Below are 15,191 nucleotides of genomic sequence, written 5' to 3' on the forward strand. Positions count from 1 at the left end.
TAATTTTGTAAAGGCCTCAAAATATTATTTGTTAAACATATTTAATTGATACAAACTAGTGCAATGAAAATTCAGAAGACACTTTCATTAGTAACATTCACTCAGATACAAAGATAATTTAAAACTACATTTGCATACTGAAGATATTTCCTTTTAACATTTGCATTACTGAACAGTTCCACAGAAATCAAAAAAGGAACACAGTTTTACAAAAATGTTATGTAGAATCAGTCAGATGATAAACAATCAGTCAGAAGATAGCAAGTAACTGCCTGTCAAGTAATAACTACTGAGAAACAGAATGCCCTGCTTTCTCCAAATATTCCATTTTCAATTATGAAATACTACTGTCAAATATAACAAAGTTCGAACAAGGTCAATAATGCAAGTGTGTCTTATATTAACATATGCTATTAAGTCCAAATACTAAAACTACTGTAATAATGGTGAAGAACATATTCTTGAATGAAGTATTTTGTTATTTTTTTCCAAATCAAATCATGACAATATGGACATGTCCCCCTCATGGCTGCATACTTGTTATCAATTAGATTATTTAAACAAGTGGTTCCTGTAAGATTTAGGTAAACATCAAGTTAGTTGTGCTAAAGCACCTACTTAAAGTGAAGCTTGTACTTAATTGCTTCATCGAACCAGGGCCACTAGCGTGAGTGTTTTTCAATCTTTCCTTTCGTGTCATTGCTGATTGCAGTCAGGCTATGTCATGAACAGAAGATTCATTCGGAAAAAAAGCCTACTCCTTTTCCCTAATTCGTTCAGTGAATCCAAAATCCAGCATTTGTAACAGAGCTGGAAGAGATGTGGATAATGGAAATATCCTGAGAGCACCTAATAAATCAGATTACTCTTCCCCCAAATAACAAAAAAGAAAGAAAAGAAAATGGCAACAGAACAATCAATAGCACTAACTATTATGGGAAAGGAAATACAAAAAACTTTATTCTAACTCATTTACAGTTCAATAAAGTTTTGTACTAAATCTACTATTGGCTCTTTGCTTTTTAATACTATTATTACTCCTATGATCACTACTAGTACAGCACTACTAAAATAATATCGTTATTATCAATACGAATTATTGGCAGCAACTTTGTACGGGCTAGATTATTAGAGAGATTACTCAAGAGTACAAGACATATTAGGACTAATAAATTATATCAAAAAACTGCTTAGCAAATTATTAAAATAAATGCAACAGATGACTATTCAGGTGACATATCTGAAGGGTTAGATCCTCTCACAGGTTAGTTGCACAGCAAGGTGCCCTATTACATTGCCCAAAAAGTTACAATGACAGTGATAATTACTGGAACTTTTAAACTTTGATTGTACAAAATTTTGAGGCGATAAACATGTATGAAAACTACCCTACCTTACTGGTTAATTTGTTGCAATACAGTATTCATGGATTCCATTTTAACCTTGTTTATTGTGGTCTCTGTTTTTCTGAACTGAATTTAAGATTTGCTTTAAAAAAATACTCTTCTCACTGATCTACGTGAGAAAGAAACACAGGAACAGCTCAGGCAAAAGAAGAAATTCTAAGATAATAACAAAATCTCTCTAACCCTCTAATTTGTATAACTTCCCTTAAAAAATATTCCTTTTGGATTGGTAGTGGGTAAATACTGCCTCGCTCTGAAAATTCTAGTTAATGTTTATGGAGAGATGCATATTCTTCCTTCTTATTGTAAGTTAAATAAAACATACAGAGAACCTTTTTAAAGTAACAAATCTAGCCTCTGCCTAAAGCAGATGATCATAAGTTTGACAGTCAGTCAGAGGTGAAAGCACTTGTAGTGATCAGAGAGTAGTTAAAAACAATGGTGGAAAATGTGAAGATACTGTCTCCAAGTGATGTCTGGTATAAATCATATAGATGATTCATAAATTATAGGAGTACCAGTAAATCAGGTGATTCATCTGACTATCATATCATGATTTACAGGCCACTCAAGGAATTTGTTTTATAGTTTTAATATAAATATCAATTTTATTATTCTCTATTCCTTGATATATGTACCAACTGTACCTGATTTAACAGAGCAATTCATTATTCAGTCATCACTATCAAATATTTCCCACAAATCCTGATGTCGCATCTCAGAAAAGAGAGCTTTTTTTATTAATGCCATGCCCAAAGACTTGTTTTGTTATTGAGCTTTACAAAATGATATATTTTTCACTGCAGAAAAGCTCTAGTGAAAAGCCAAAAAGAAACCTAACTATGTAAAGGAAATGAGAGAGAAAGATTTAATTTGAACTCTGGCAGTAGTCAAATATTTGAATTTTTAAATGATCTGATGTTGACTTTTGGCTTTTGTGCAATATATTTTCCAGTGGTGAGGAGCAAGTGTAAATCACAAAAGAAATATAATTGATTGTGCTATTTTGTTTTTGCAATTTATTTTCTTTTTTGGATTAACCTTGGGTTAAGACTTACTCTCTTTGCAAGTGCCACACACACAGATAGCACTTCAACACGGAAATAATTACTATACAGAAAAATTGTATTAGCACAGAATTAAGCATGCAAACACTCAAGCAATATGAAAGGTCACAATTAAGACTACATAGAAAACCTTAATTTAGTCCTGCTGTAAACTCCTTCAGTATCATACTGCATATAGCTACAGTGTGAAGAATAAAATTCACATCTCTGGAATCCCAGTTTAGTGCCTTAGGCACCAGACAACATCATTTTCAAATGCAATGTCTCAGGATTACAGTCACAAAACATTGCTTCAGAAAAATTTTTTTTTTGGGGGGGGGGGGCGGGTCACAAAAGCATATTATTTCTCTTCCATTAGTATTTCTACCTTCAGGCATCTCCTGAAACCTTTTTAGAAAAAGCGCAGGGTTTCAGCAAATCCCTTTTTCTTTCCAGAATTCTGATGACTCAGAAGCCTCATCATAGTCATCTTCTTGCTAAATAAAGGTCATCAGATTTACCAGGTACGACTCATCTTGTGTACGTGCATGAGTGTGTTTGAGGACGGCAGGGAGTGCATTAGCACCTTCTTTCTCTCTACCCTCCTGGAACATTTTTCTCTCCAAGTGTAACAGAGCGAGCTTCTCACCTCCTATCCCGCTTTGTGCTACACTGATGCTCAGACGGATTAAGGAGTCTTTTACGGAGTTCTAGTCATAGGAACTATGATTCCCCCAGTAAAGATTACACAAACAACACTTTTTATCTACTTCCTTCAAAGAAGTCCTAATTGTAAAGGGAAAATTGAGCAGGGAAAAAAGGTGTCCCAAAAATACCAAAAAGCTGTGTAATGTCATAGCCCAGACAAGGATTAAGTGGGGAAAAGGGAAAAAAAAAAGAAAAAGAAAGATAACTTAAAACCATTAGACCATCCATATTCCTCTGGGTGCTAAATTCTGTACTGGATCTCTCAGAGGCCATAGAAGGTTTTACTTCTTCTGACCTAACATACATCTTGAGTCATCCCAGCTATACGCAGAGTACCCCGAGCCAGGTTACCCTGGCTTGTCAGTCAAGCTTCTGTGACTGTCACTCTTCTCCTCAGCCCTCGGGTGCACAGGCTGCCTGCACCTCAGACTGAAATTAGACAGATTTGGGGGCTCCCATAACTCAAAATTGCTAGTCAAATGTGATTTAGAAGTGGTTTTCTGTGTTATTTCCGGGTTGCTTCCTGTGCTTGCTGCTTTTCATAGGGGTCAAAACCACAGCAGGGATAAAAGAGAGCCATAGTTTCCCCATGCTTTGTTTTTTGGAATTAAACAGTAGAATATTTGTTTTAATTAAAAAAAAAAGCACTTTAATTAAACTGAAATGTTGCTATTTTTAAAACCAAGGATTTCTAAAGTTTTTGCATAATCCAACAAACAAATAAAAAATAATGTTTGATAAAATTGATCTGAACTGTTCCAGAGCTGCACATCATCAATATGAACTCCCCTCTTGCCATGGGTAAAACAGAAACCGAATGATAACACACCAATTTAGTAAATCAGTCCTAAACGCAATGAAATGCCCACCACTCCTTAGGCAGCATAATTGCAAAGCTAAGGCTACAACAAAACATGAACACGTTTCTGCTGAGGTGGCAGAGTATAAAACAGAAAACTGCCTGCTGATGGTTTTCAGAGCTGTAACCTCCCTGGGGTTCTGCTAAGGGCAGGAAGCTTTTTATTGCATTCAGAGATTCATGGTACTAAGTAATTCAGGTTGTATATTCAAATCTTGTGCTAAGAGAAGTCAGGTGCCGAAGCAGCAGCTAAGGTGCCCAAGTAGCAGCATTAGCTCCTTGCAGAGGCAGGAAGCAAGTATTTTGTTGTTCTCAGCATGCATAGACTTCTCCCCCCAAAATTTTGTATACTGAATTACTCTGAGCAGTCCAAACCCAGGCCATATAAAGCTTCAACCTCATAAGTATTTATTTCTGCCTTCACAATAATTCAGTACAAAAGATAAGGAAAAAATAACATTATTAATTTTAACATTCACTATACATTATTCATATTCTTTGTTTTCTCCAAAGATGAGGGGCCACCAAAGAGCCTTAACCTTCATAAAATACCATGAGCTTTATAAATCTTCATTTTACGGCACTAAAGTTTGCTTAAAGAGCACCGCCACTAACAACCCCCCTACATTTTTCAGAATGGTATCATTTTAAAAGGGCATCTAGATTGCAAAATACTCCTCTGCTACCTTAGTGTCAGTTCTTGCGGTATTTTAGTTCAAAGAAATGGCACTTTCTTTCTCTCAGGCAAAGCAATCTTTGCATTGGACCAAGCTCTTTCAGCAAATGGACAAATTTAATTTTAAGCCTATTTTAATGTAAAGTTAAGAACATTAAAAAAAAATCAGACTAGGAACATGGTATGGAATCTTATGGGCACTTTCCTAATATGCAACACATATTTATTAAGACATTAGAATGATTTTGGTAAATGTGACTACAACCATGGGCTCTTTTCACCTGCCCACCTTTTTCTAAAGTTATATCAAATTAATTCTATTATTTTAAAAGCTGTGCTTTTTATTTATAGAACTTTTTCCCTACAATAGCATATTAGGATACCATAACATGGGACCACCTAGAAGTTGTCTGAAAATACACCCATCATCATATCATGTGCCTTGAGAGATTAAATACTTTCATAATCTCCTTAAAAATCATGCAAAATATTACTGCTATGATTTAAAAGACTATTTTGCATCTTTTGGTTTAATTTGACCAGGAGGAGGGACAAATTCAATATATTGCTTTGTTAGCAGTCAAACAAGCAAAGCCTGCTTTCTTTTATTGATTATTATATATCTACGTAATATCTATGCAGTTCCTGTCTACCGAACTTTGGATGCTAAATTCTTGTATGCAGACACCAGAACGACTCAGCCCCCCCCTGGAACGCCTGACCTTATCTGCAGTAACCCCCAGCTCTTGCAGCACAATAAATAAGACCCCTGTCAATTGCAGTAAATATGGTCAGCTCTACCTTGTCCTGACAGCGCGGGGCTGTGCCCAGGCCCGCGGGGCCGGGGCCGCTTTTAGCAACATTATTTCAAGTCTCTTTCATCTACGTTACTGAAACTGTTTTTCAAACACTTCTAGGTGTCAAAGAATAGTGAATTGAAACTGTCTAGAAATGGCTGCTTAGCACAACTTATATAAAACTTGCTTAGCATGAGTGGCTAGATTTGCTGAAGCCTTAGGCCGAGCGTGGGAAAAGTAACGAATCTTTACTTAGTTTAATAAAAAATAGTGCCTCAGAGCTCGTTCAGGCTGGGAAGATAAGGCAGCCACATGCAGTCTGCGCACCTGTGTCACCGATTCCGAGAAGGAAGACGCCAAAACAATGGGGAAAAATAAGACCTTGGGAGACAACCGCCAGACCCAACAAAAACAGAGGTACAACCGTCATCAGAGACTGCAAAAAACAAGAATAAGGAGAAAAACAGCTTGCCTCAGAATGACGATGAGACCCAACGAGGAGCAGGAGACCCCAGACCAAAAAATTATTATTGGTCTAACTATCGCGTGAGGGGTGGGAAATGTAAGTCGAAAAGACTATAATTACCCAGAATTTGTTTATGTTAGGGTCCCTCTTCGGAGGCACCCAGCTTGAGCTGTAATTACGGCACGCGCGTGATTAAAATTATCTGATTTATTTTGATTTGACTCTGAACTTTTCTGTGGGAACCTAGGGTCAAGCCCTGTTATGGTGGCCGACAGGCCTAATTTCCATAACACTAGGAACGGAGAAATTTGACTGAAATTGGCCAGTGGGTTCAAAATCACAGAGAATGAAAACAGGCATCCCAACTGTATCAGTCTCGTCATTCAAGAAAATCAAGCTAACACTTATTTGAAATCTGAGTTGTGGAAAGTAAAATGAAATTTCTAACAGGGATATAGAAAGAAGGATAAATATTTTGGAGTAGGGAAGATTTTTTTTTTTTTAATGTCTAGTTACAGCAATTGCAGACTGATTGAAAGGAAGAGAAATCTAGCAGTATAATACCAAAAGTGTGAAATTCCAGAGATAATCCAGAAAAAGACAAGAAAACTAAATATCAAGGGTAACGGATGTAGGATTAGGAAAAGAAATGTCAGCTATCAAAAGAAGCAGATACTTTGTAGGAAGAAAAATGAAGCAGTTGTTAGAACCGCCCAGTTGTGAATCACTGGCATTCGCTGTCAGAGCATTCAGAGTAATGAGGAATACACTGAATGACAGTACTTCAAGAAGCTCTTTTTCTTAGATTATGAATTTATTGAGTTGAGAGTACTATTTCTACATGTTCTAAATGATGCTGAGACAGTTATTTCTGCTCAGTAATATGAAGCAATAAAATATGATAATCTTAGAAAGAGTTAGCAAAGGAGAAATCTTAACAACATAAATAGCTAGTGTAATCCAGGATCCCAAAGGCAAAAGAAAAAGTTAGTACTATCTCAAAGAAAAAAACCCACCAACAACAACAAAAACAAACATAAAGTCAAGAAAGATTTTATTTTTAAAGAACAAGAGACCAGAATTTGTTTGAAGAATGTAGAAAAGGTGGTAAATGGAAGAAGGCGCATAAACTGGAAGCTTATTTGATAGATCCTGATCTTCTAAGAAATCACACGTCTCTTTATAATGTTTTCCATTCTCATGAAATAACATTTCGGTTAGCAACTCTACACACTAGTAAAATATCAATAAATAATAAGTATCCTCTAAAATAACTCAATTTTTGTTCTAACAGCTTTTTTACTTGAATTATGCTGTGAAATTAACCAGATTTTTTTTTTTTTTTTTTTAACTATAGTGACTAAAATATTGTGTTTTCTCAAAATGGCATTCAGGAATGATTCACACCAGAATATCTGTATAAGTAAGGAATATTACATGGACATGAACTGAGTGAATTGCCTTCACTGGAGAAGCTGTTTTGCTTCTCACTCATGGGGAAAGTAAAATCAGATGAATGTATATACATTCAGTAATTCAAGTACCTATAACTACATATTTTGAGAAATAAGGTAACAATCCAAGTTGGATTTTATATTTTATATTAAAATGATCCAAATATCAGCTAATTCAACTACATTCCTTTTTTGGTCCTGAATTTTCATCTATTATCATCAGTAATTAGGGTCATTGTTAAGGTAAGCTGATTCTTACTGAATTATTACTATTTCTGAGGAATTCATAACTTTTTTTAGATTCTTCACATAACTATTTGCAAAATACCACCACAAAAGTTTCTGCATTTCCATAAACAATACTTCTTTTTCACAGTTTTCTATTATGCTGAAAATACAACTACACAATTACCTCCTTCACCTAAAAAATATTTTATTATAAGGCTTTTCAAATAAAAGTTTTGAATATTTCATTGTTCAGTGCTTAGATGCATCTCTTTCTCCGGGATAACAGGAGAAAAATTCACATTGTTAATGAATTAGCCATGATAACACTGTCATCATCAGCTGACAAGTTGCAATTGGGAGAAGAGGAAGAAAAGCAACATATTTAAAAGGGAAGTTTTAATAGGAGAGGGTTGGAGTAAACCAAAACCATTTTGGTTTATTTTATATGGTGCCATCTTCATCATCATCCTGCCAGACACAGTGGGGAGCAGGAGAATATAAGAAAGGAATTCTAAGCTCGATTCATCAACCTTTTTCAAAATGCAGAAGAAACACCATGCATTAATAGCATGGATTTCTGAGTTATGAAAGCTATCATATTAGTGGCAACCCTGCACTGGACCCAGACTATAAAAGATACTTTCAGCAGTTAACCATGGACAAACAAAGGAATGGTGCCTGTAGCAGGCAGAAAGATAAAAAGTGAAGTTGTAGTTTGACTGAAATAATTGATGCAATTCCTATCAGGTTCAGTGAGCCCAAGATTTCATCTCGTTTTCAGACAATTGGCTAAAGCCAATCAGTTGAACTTCTGAACATACATCTACTTCCCAATCTTTCTAATTATGCTTGATTATCATGTGAATGGTTCCCTGGGCTCAACACCATATTAGCCAAACATGCTAAATTGGCATAGTGGAAAACAAAAAATATTGGCTAAATGAATAAAAGGAATAAAAAGATACAGAGATGAATTATAACAATGCATTTTCCTGTCTTTGTAGTTCTATAAACTATAGGATAGATTACAAAAGTCTTTCCATTTGCAGTGCTAGACAGATACTGTTTAAATATGTGGAATAAATCAAAGTAAATAAATTTGCTTGAGACAGGCTGAGTACAGAAAGTCATAATATACATCCCTATCTTCAGGTTTTTTTTAAATTTTGCAACTCTCAATCTGAAGAACCCCTTGCTATTTTAAAGGGGAAGAAAACTGATAAGCACATTTGAGTCACATCTGATGTCACAGTAGCCTTTTCAGTACCAAATAGGTCATCCAGTTAGGACTGGGCTCTAAGGGAAAATAGACTCAAGCACCACCAATGATTAGGAGTTTCTAGAGATCTGCGCCAACCACAATACACTGTAAGCCAGTCAAAATACATACAAACTTTATTTCAAATCTATGCCATCTTATACTTTGGTCTGGACTATGATTTCCTTAAATATCAACAAACATCACTGCTCTTGCCAAAATCACAGGATGCCATGTACAGGAAATATATTTTGACAGGGATACACAAGAACAGATGAAGATTAAAAAAAAAAAATTAAAATTAACATTAAAAAAATAAAAACAAACTGAACCTGTCACCTTGTCCCCGTGTCTAAAGTGTCACACAGATCATTAAAATGTGAATGCATGCTTTCCTTCGAAAGGAACACAAAATCTTGCTAAGTAAGCAGAAAAATTGTCTCTAAAAGAAAGCATGATAGAGTCTACAAATGACTTAAGGTGTAACTATTAATTTCCTAGCAGAAATTACTGTTAGTCAGGAGTTAGTCACATGTATTGAGCCTATTAAGTCTCAATACTGTTAAGGAAGAGCTTGTTATAGTAAGGAAAAATACACTAATTAGAGCCAAAATAGAGAGCACTGTGAAAAATGCAGAAACCATACCACATGGGATTCTATGTTATTTTGTGTTTTTGTAATTTGCCACTTATAGAATTTTACAAGAAGATGCAGAATCAGCTGTCCAACTGCAATGACATTTGACTTATCTCAATAAAAATCACACTAGCCAAACAGGATTTTGTGACAGTATTCCGTACTTTCAAGACTACCTAACTGAGCAAGACTAGTCTGATGATCTTCATAGGCAACAGAGAGGTATGACCTCTTCCTGTGTGTGCTTTATGGGCATAAGCCTAAATCAGGAGCTCTGAATCATCTGCTTGAAGATTCCTACTCTCTATCCACTGATTCTGTATGTATGATGCAACTACAACTATATATGTGTGTATGCAAATACATCCATATTTAGAAACATATGTAGGCTTCTATACATATATAAGAAAACTTAACCAGTATACCTAATTTAGCAGTTCAGAATAAGCTGATATTCATCTTCCCCACTGATCTGCAAGAATTCAATCAGCCATTCCATTTCATTAATCTGTTCAGGTCCTGCAAAGGGGCTTAACATCTTTGAGCAAGAGTAATGTAATATTTTAGAAATATACACTAATTAATGACATTTTATTATTGCTAATAGGAAAAAGAAAAACAATGAAGAATAGGAAAGAAAGCCTGAGGAATAGGAAATCACAAAAAGATGATTAAATACTGAAAATACTGTTTGGAAATACAGAAAAATACAGAATGCACTCCTGATGTCTTTTCCTTTTCTGTTATTTTCACATAAATCTAGACTGCAAAGATATACCATAACAGATCAAAAATTATAAGAAATTTCATCTAAATATTTAAAATAACTCTTACTAAATTCTGAAGTCCTCATTCATTACATCAAATATAATCAGGAGGTTTAAACTTGGAAAGTAGGGAGTGAATATTAGCAGTATTGTCTGGTAATAGTACACCGTAATGGGGTCAAAAGTGGTATCAGCTACATGACCTTTGGCAAATGACTTCATCTTCACTTCAGATTTTTACATCCATAAAATAAGAATTTCAATTCAAATACAATTTCAGATGTAAAAAAGTTCAACTCATGGATTAAATAATCTTCATAGTTAAAAGTTTTAATCTGTGGATTAAAAAGGGCTGCAAAAAAGCTAAATAGTATATGTCTAAAACACTTTGGCATTATCTTGTAAATTTTTATTTTTTCATTTTGAACCAGAAAGTTTATTGTGCTAGTTCTTGCTTACCTTGGTATGTCATTTTAAATCCTTGCCTATTTTCTGAGTGATCACTGTAAAAATGGATGAGTGTTTCATGAGTAGTGCTTAGTAAAGGGGATGGGAGTTCCGTTCCACTGAACTGGCCAATCATAGAGCTGGTGTGGTAAGGCCCATTCTGAATTTCCAGGAAGTCATGATTTGCTTCAGTGGAGAAATTCAGAAACTGAATATGTGCACCTGCAGCAATAAGAAAGAAAGAAAGAATTAAAAACAGAGTTTTTATAACTCATATCACTTAATGCTATGGCATGCACATACAAAAAAATGAAATAATTGTTATTGGCACTACATATATATTGCAGTGTGGCTTAAATTACAGAAACAGTAGCTGAGTTTTGCAAGAGTTGCAGCTGCTAAATTTTAGGTGCCCAATAAATATCATCACTACACATAGACGTACCAACGAAAGGAATTCAGAAAATTCAGCAACTTGATATTAGTCCTCCTAAACCAGCCTGCAGAATCACTTAGGAGAGGGGGAACTCACAAGTCCTGCTGTGTCACAGCATGATCAGGCTGCTGCCAAAAGAGCAATACTGTAGGTGGGCCAGGCCTCTCGTAGAGCCTCTGACATAGCAACCTGCAGCATTTCTGAGGCAGATGTTTACCTACTTACTTCCATCTGTCTACTTTACCCTGGACAGTTTCTTCTGGCCAGACACATGTATATGCCTCCCCTTCCCTCCAGTTTGAGCCAGGGTGTCTTTAGGGCCATTCTACTCTGTATGGAGTCCTATAAGATGTGCTGAACTTCAGACTGAAGACAGGTATTTATTCTGGATTTTTTAGCACAAACCCTCACCAGAAATCAGGTGGCTGAAACAGGCTTTTTTTTACAAAATGCGAGAGGGAGAAAGAGAGAGGGAGTCCCAAACTGCTGAACAGTTGGAAATTCAAGGATCGTCCCATGGGAAGTAAGAGCTGTTTTTAAATCCTGACTCTGCTTAATGTGGACTATGGGCTTGGAGTTCAGATTTCCAAATTATGTCTATATATAATATTAAAAGAGGGACAAAGACGAACCCATGGTCCCAAAGTCAAGCGGCATCAAGTAACTTGCAGCCACACAGCTTAGGCCTGGCCTTGCTCTGGTAGACTGTCAAGAACTAGTTGGAACTTAGCAAAACAGATTCACTGAATGAGTTAATAATTAAAGTGGTATGAAAGATTCAGTCCCTTAACTTGCTCCCTGACATTCTCATTTAGCAGTATAGGCATATTCTTCATTCCAGAAGAATACTCTATAGATTAATCATCAGGGTAAGTCATTCACTCACTCTTGCTCCATTGCTCCTTTTGGTCGTCTCTGTGGTTTGACATCTAATCATTTATACAAAATGGAAAATTTTCTGCAGGGGAAGCTAAACCAACTATCAAATAAACAGGTGTTTAGACCACTTGTAAGAACGTGGGATATTCAGCTCTAGTATCTTCCCTGACCTAGGCAGAGTGGGAGATATGAAAACAAATATTTCAGCTCCTGTATAAGAAAACTAATCCCAAAGCTATCAATAGACAGACATATACAGAGCACATCAAAGTCTTATCATCAGCTGTCCCTTGTATGGTGTCTCATCTAGTTAATTGGAGTTGAGTGAGGTCACTAATTTTAGAATCCTCTTGAGATTTAAGAAGATGTAGGTCGCGGAGCAGCTTACAAATACCTTGACTTCAGTGTCAGTATTTTGTAATTCCCACCAGAGACTAGATGGCAGCAGTATGGGAATTATAAGGATCTGAGCAGCCACTAATGTTATACTTAAGTTCCTGAAGTGACAACCAGATGTTCAATTCATCATATGTATATAGGCCTAAAATCCATATTTAGGTATTTAAAGAAAAGTAGCTTAATGTTCTGATATAGTCTTTGATGAGCCACAGGCTACCTTTAAAATGCAATCATTCTTATTTAGTTACTGAAAAGGAATTTATATGTCTAGTTTTAAGTATTCAAAATAGAAAAACTGTGTATTTTGAAAATAAAAAGTAGATTTACAAGTAACCTTTAAAATTTTTAACAGTCTAAACCACATTCTAAACACAAACATAAGCACATTTTGTTTTTAAAGGCTTTTCAAAAAGATGAATTCCAATTAGAAGAGATCCTGCATGTATTACTCAAACCTTAATTCTGAGTTTATCCTACTTATAGTTGTCAATCTGATAAACCAATAAAAAGTTTCCACACTAAATCATTACATAAATACAATTGTACAGATACTGATAGCGAAAGAAAATAAATTATTATTCAGTCAAACTATAAGTGCACCACTTCCTGCTCCAATCTCAATGGGATTTCTTCTTTCACTTTGGTAGACTCTAAATAATGAGAATTCCAAGCTGAGCTAATTTTCTTCCATAAATGTTAATCAATTAACAGCTACATGGAATCACTGCAAAATCACCACAATTCATACTCTGAAAGATGCACTTCACATCTGTTTAAAATGTTTGGATTTTCAGTAGCGTCTTCTTTCAGGTGATCAGTATTTTTTTTTTTTTGCATAATGAAGACAGGCCTATATTTGGGGAGGTATTTAGGCCACACAATTTTATTGTTGAACTTTGTTTAAGCACACCTGTGTGCTTGCACTAAGTGAGTGAAAGCATGGGCTTTCAGTTATAAAGTTTTAATAAATGAAACAGAACAATGGATGGGAATAAAGGAATAGTTGTTAAGAGATGAAGTCATTGTGAGACCAATTATTTCACTGGAACTTAATCAGTCATTATATGTGCAAGAGTGCTGTCTTTCTCAGTTTTTGTGAACAGTGCTAAACACTTATTCAGTACCACATTAAAACCCTTCCAAGTAGTTTCCTGCAGCATTATTCAATTTTGGAAACATTTTATATGTGTTTCAAAGATGTAATATATTTATTTTGCAAGGATGAATGTAGAATGCATAGCTCCTAGGTGGACAAGTTCATACCCATATAATTAATATAGTATTCAAGATATTGCAGTGAAAGTTCTCTGTGGGATACCATATAGATTAAACCAACCAGAGCTAAAACAATGATATCATCTGATGATCTACCCCTGCTTTGCTTTTTGTGGACGTACTTCACCTACGCTTCAGAATTCTAACTAGTAGCATGGTACGCGATAGAATTTCATCATCCACCAATTAACTTAGTATAATGTATTTGCTGTAAGTAGTACCTCTTACTACATAAACCCCTTTTATGAAGACAAATGGAAGGCACAGAAAAATTCAGTTCTGGAGAAGAGTATAGTGAATTGAACAATACGTTTTTAAAACAAATTTTCTTATTTGAGCACTAACATTGGATACACAGTATGTAGCATTATTTTTCAGAGCAGGAAATCTCATTTCCCTTTTATTTCTGATAATGATAGAAGATAGCTTTTTGTGTGTGGTGTTACAGATCACTTATCCATGACTACCTTCTCAATATAATTATTATTAATTCCCTGAAGTTATTTTCTGTAGGGCAGAACTGTAATGCAAACTGAAAAGGTATCTAAGTTGTCAGCTGTTATCTGGGATTTTGAATGAAGTTTTAGAATTTTTTTAACTGAACTCACAGCACTAGAAATGAGGTATTGCCTATTTTCATAGAACACAAAGAATACTGTTAAAAAGTCGCTTGGGGGACCATGAAAGGATATTAAACAGAAGACATCTAATTAAATTAGAAGTTATATTGTCTATTTCATCTGATACATCTTCATGTAGCAGAATTCAATTGCTTTGAAATCAGTTTCTGAGACAGGCTGAGTTTTACAAATAATACTTTGCTTTGCCAAACATATTTTAAAATTACCAACCATTTTCAACTCAAAAGACAGAACATAATGATCTAAGAGGTAAAAGGTACATTTCACTGGATAAAAATCTGTTTCATACTGGAAACTATAATATTCTCATATACTATATCTGATAATTAAAAATACTTGCTCTCCAAAGGTGAGTTTACTTACCATATCCAATAGGCAACAAAATTTTCCACGTACAATCTAAGTTACTAGGGTAATTTCCAGGAAAACCTGGGCTCAGGATCACACCACCCATGTTTGTCAGTGTTCCACCACATTTAGCTATCAAAAATAAAGATAAAAAGAAAGAGAGTCTTTGATTTAAGAATAGTAATTCTTAACATCTGGCATATGACTAATTCAAACTGATGCTCCACGTTATCTCTCAGTGAAATTTATCACAGTAAAGACATTAATTACGAAGGGAAAAAAAGGAGAGTTCCATTTAGAGAAGAAAGCTTACTCTATTCAACATAATCACTGTGATTTTACTGGAAAGGTGTAGTTGCACACATAGACTGGGCAATCCATTGTCTTAGTTTGGCAACTATGGTTGAAAATGTTTGACAGTATGTTCAGATAGGCTTCAAAACTGGAGGAACAGATCTGGGATT

General features: G+C 35.2%; 1 protein-coding gene across 1 annotated transcript in view; it reads right to left on the minus strand.

Annotated features, from left to right (window-relative positions):
- Positions 1 to 15,191, minus strand: part of CSMD1 (CUB and Sushi multiple domains 1) — a 1,240,345-nt gene that overhangs the window by 151,556 nt on the left and 1,073,598 nt on the right. Inside the window, exons 40-41 of the mRNA XM_026097018.2 lie at positions 14,743 to 14,859; positions 10,762 to 10,971 (exon numbers count right to left, since the gene is read on the minus strand). Coding sequence (XP_025952803.2) covers positions 10,762 to 10,971; positions 14,743 to 14,859 — 327 coding nt within the window. The remainder of the gene's footprint in view (positions 1 to 10,761; positions 10,972 to 14,742; positions 14,860 to 15,191) is intronic.

This window comes from Dromaius novaehollandiae, chromosome 3 (genome assembly GCF_036370855.1).
Source record: "Dromaius novaehollandiae isolate bDroNov1 chromosome 3, bDroNov1.hap1, whole genome shotgun sequence".
NCBI classification, from domain to species: domain Eukaryota; kingdom Metazoa; phylum Chordata; class Aves; order Casuariiformes; family Dromaiidae; genus Dromaius; species Dromaius novaehollandiae.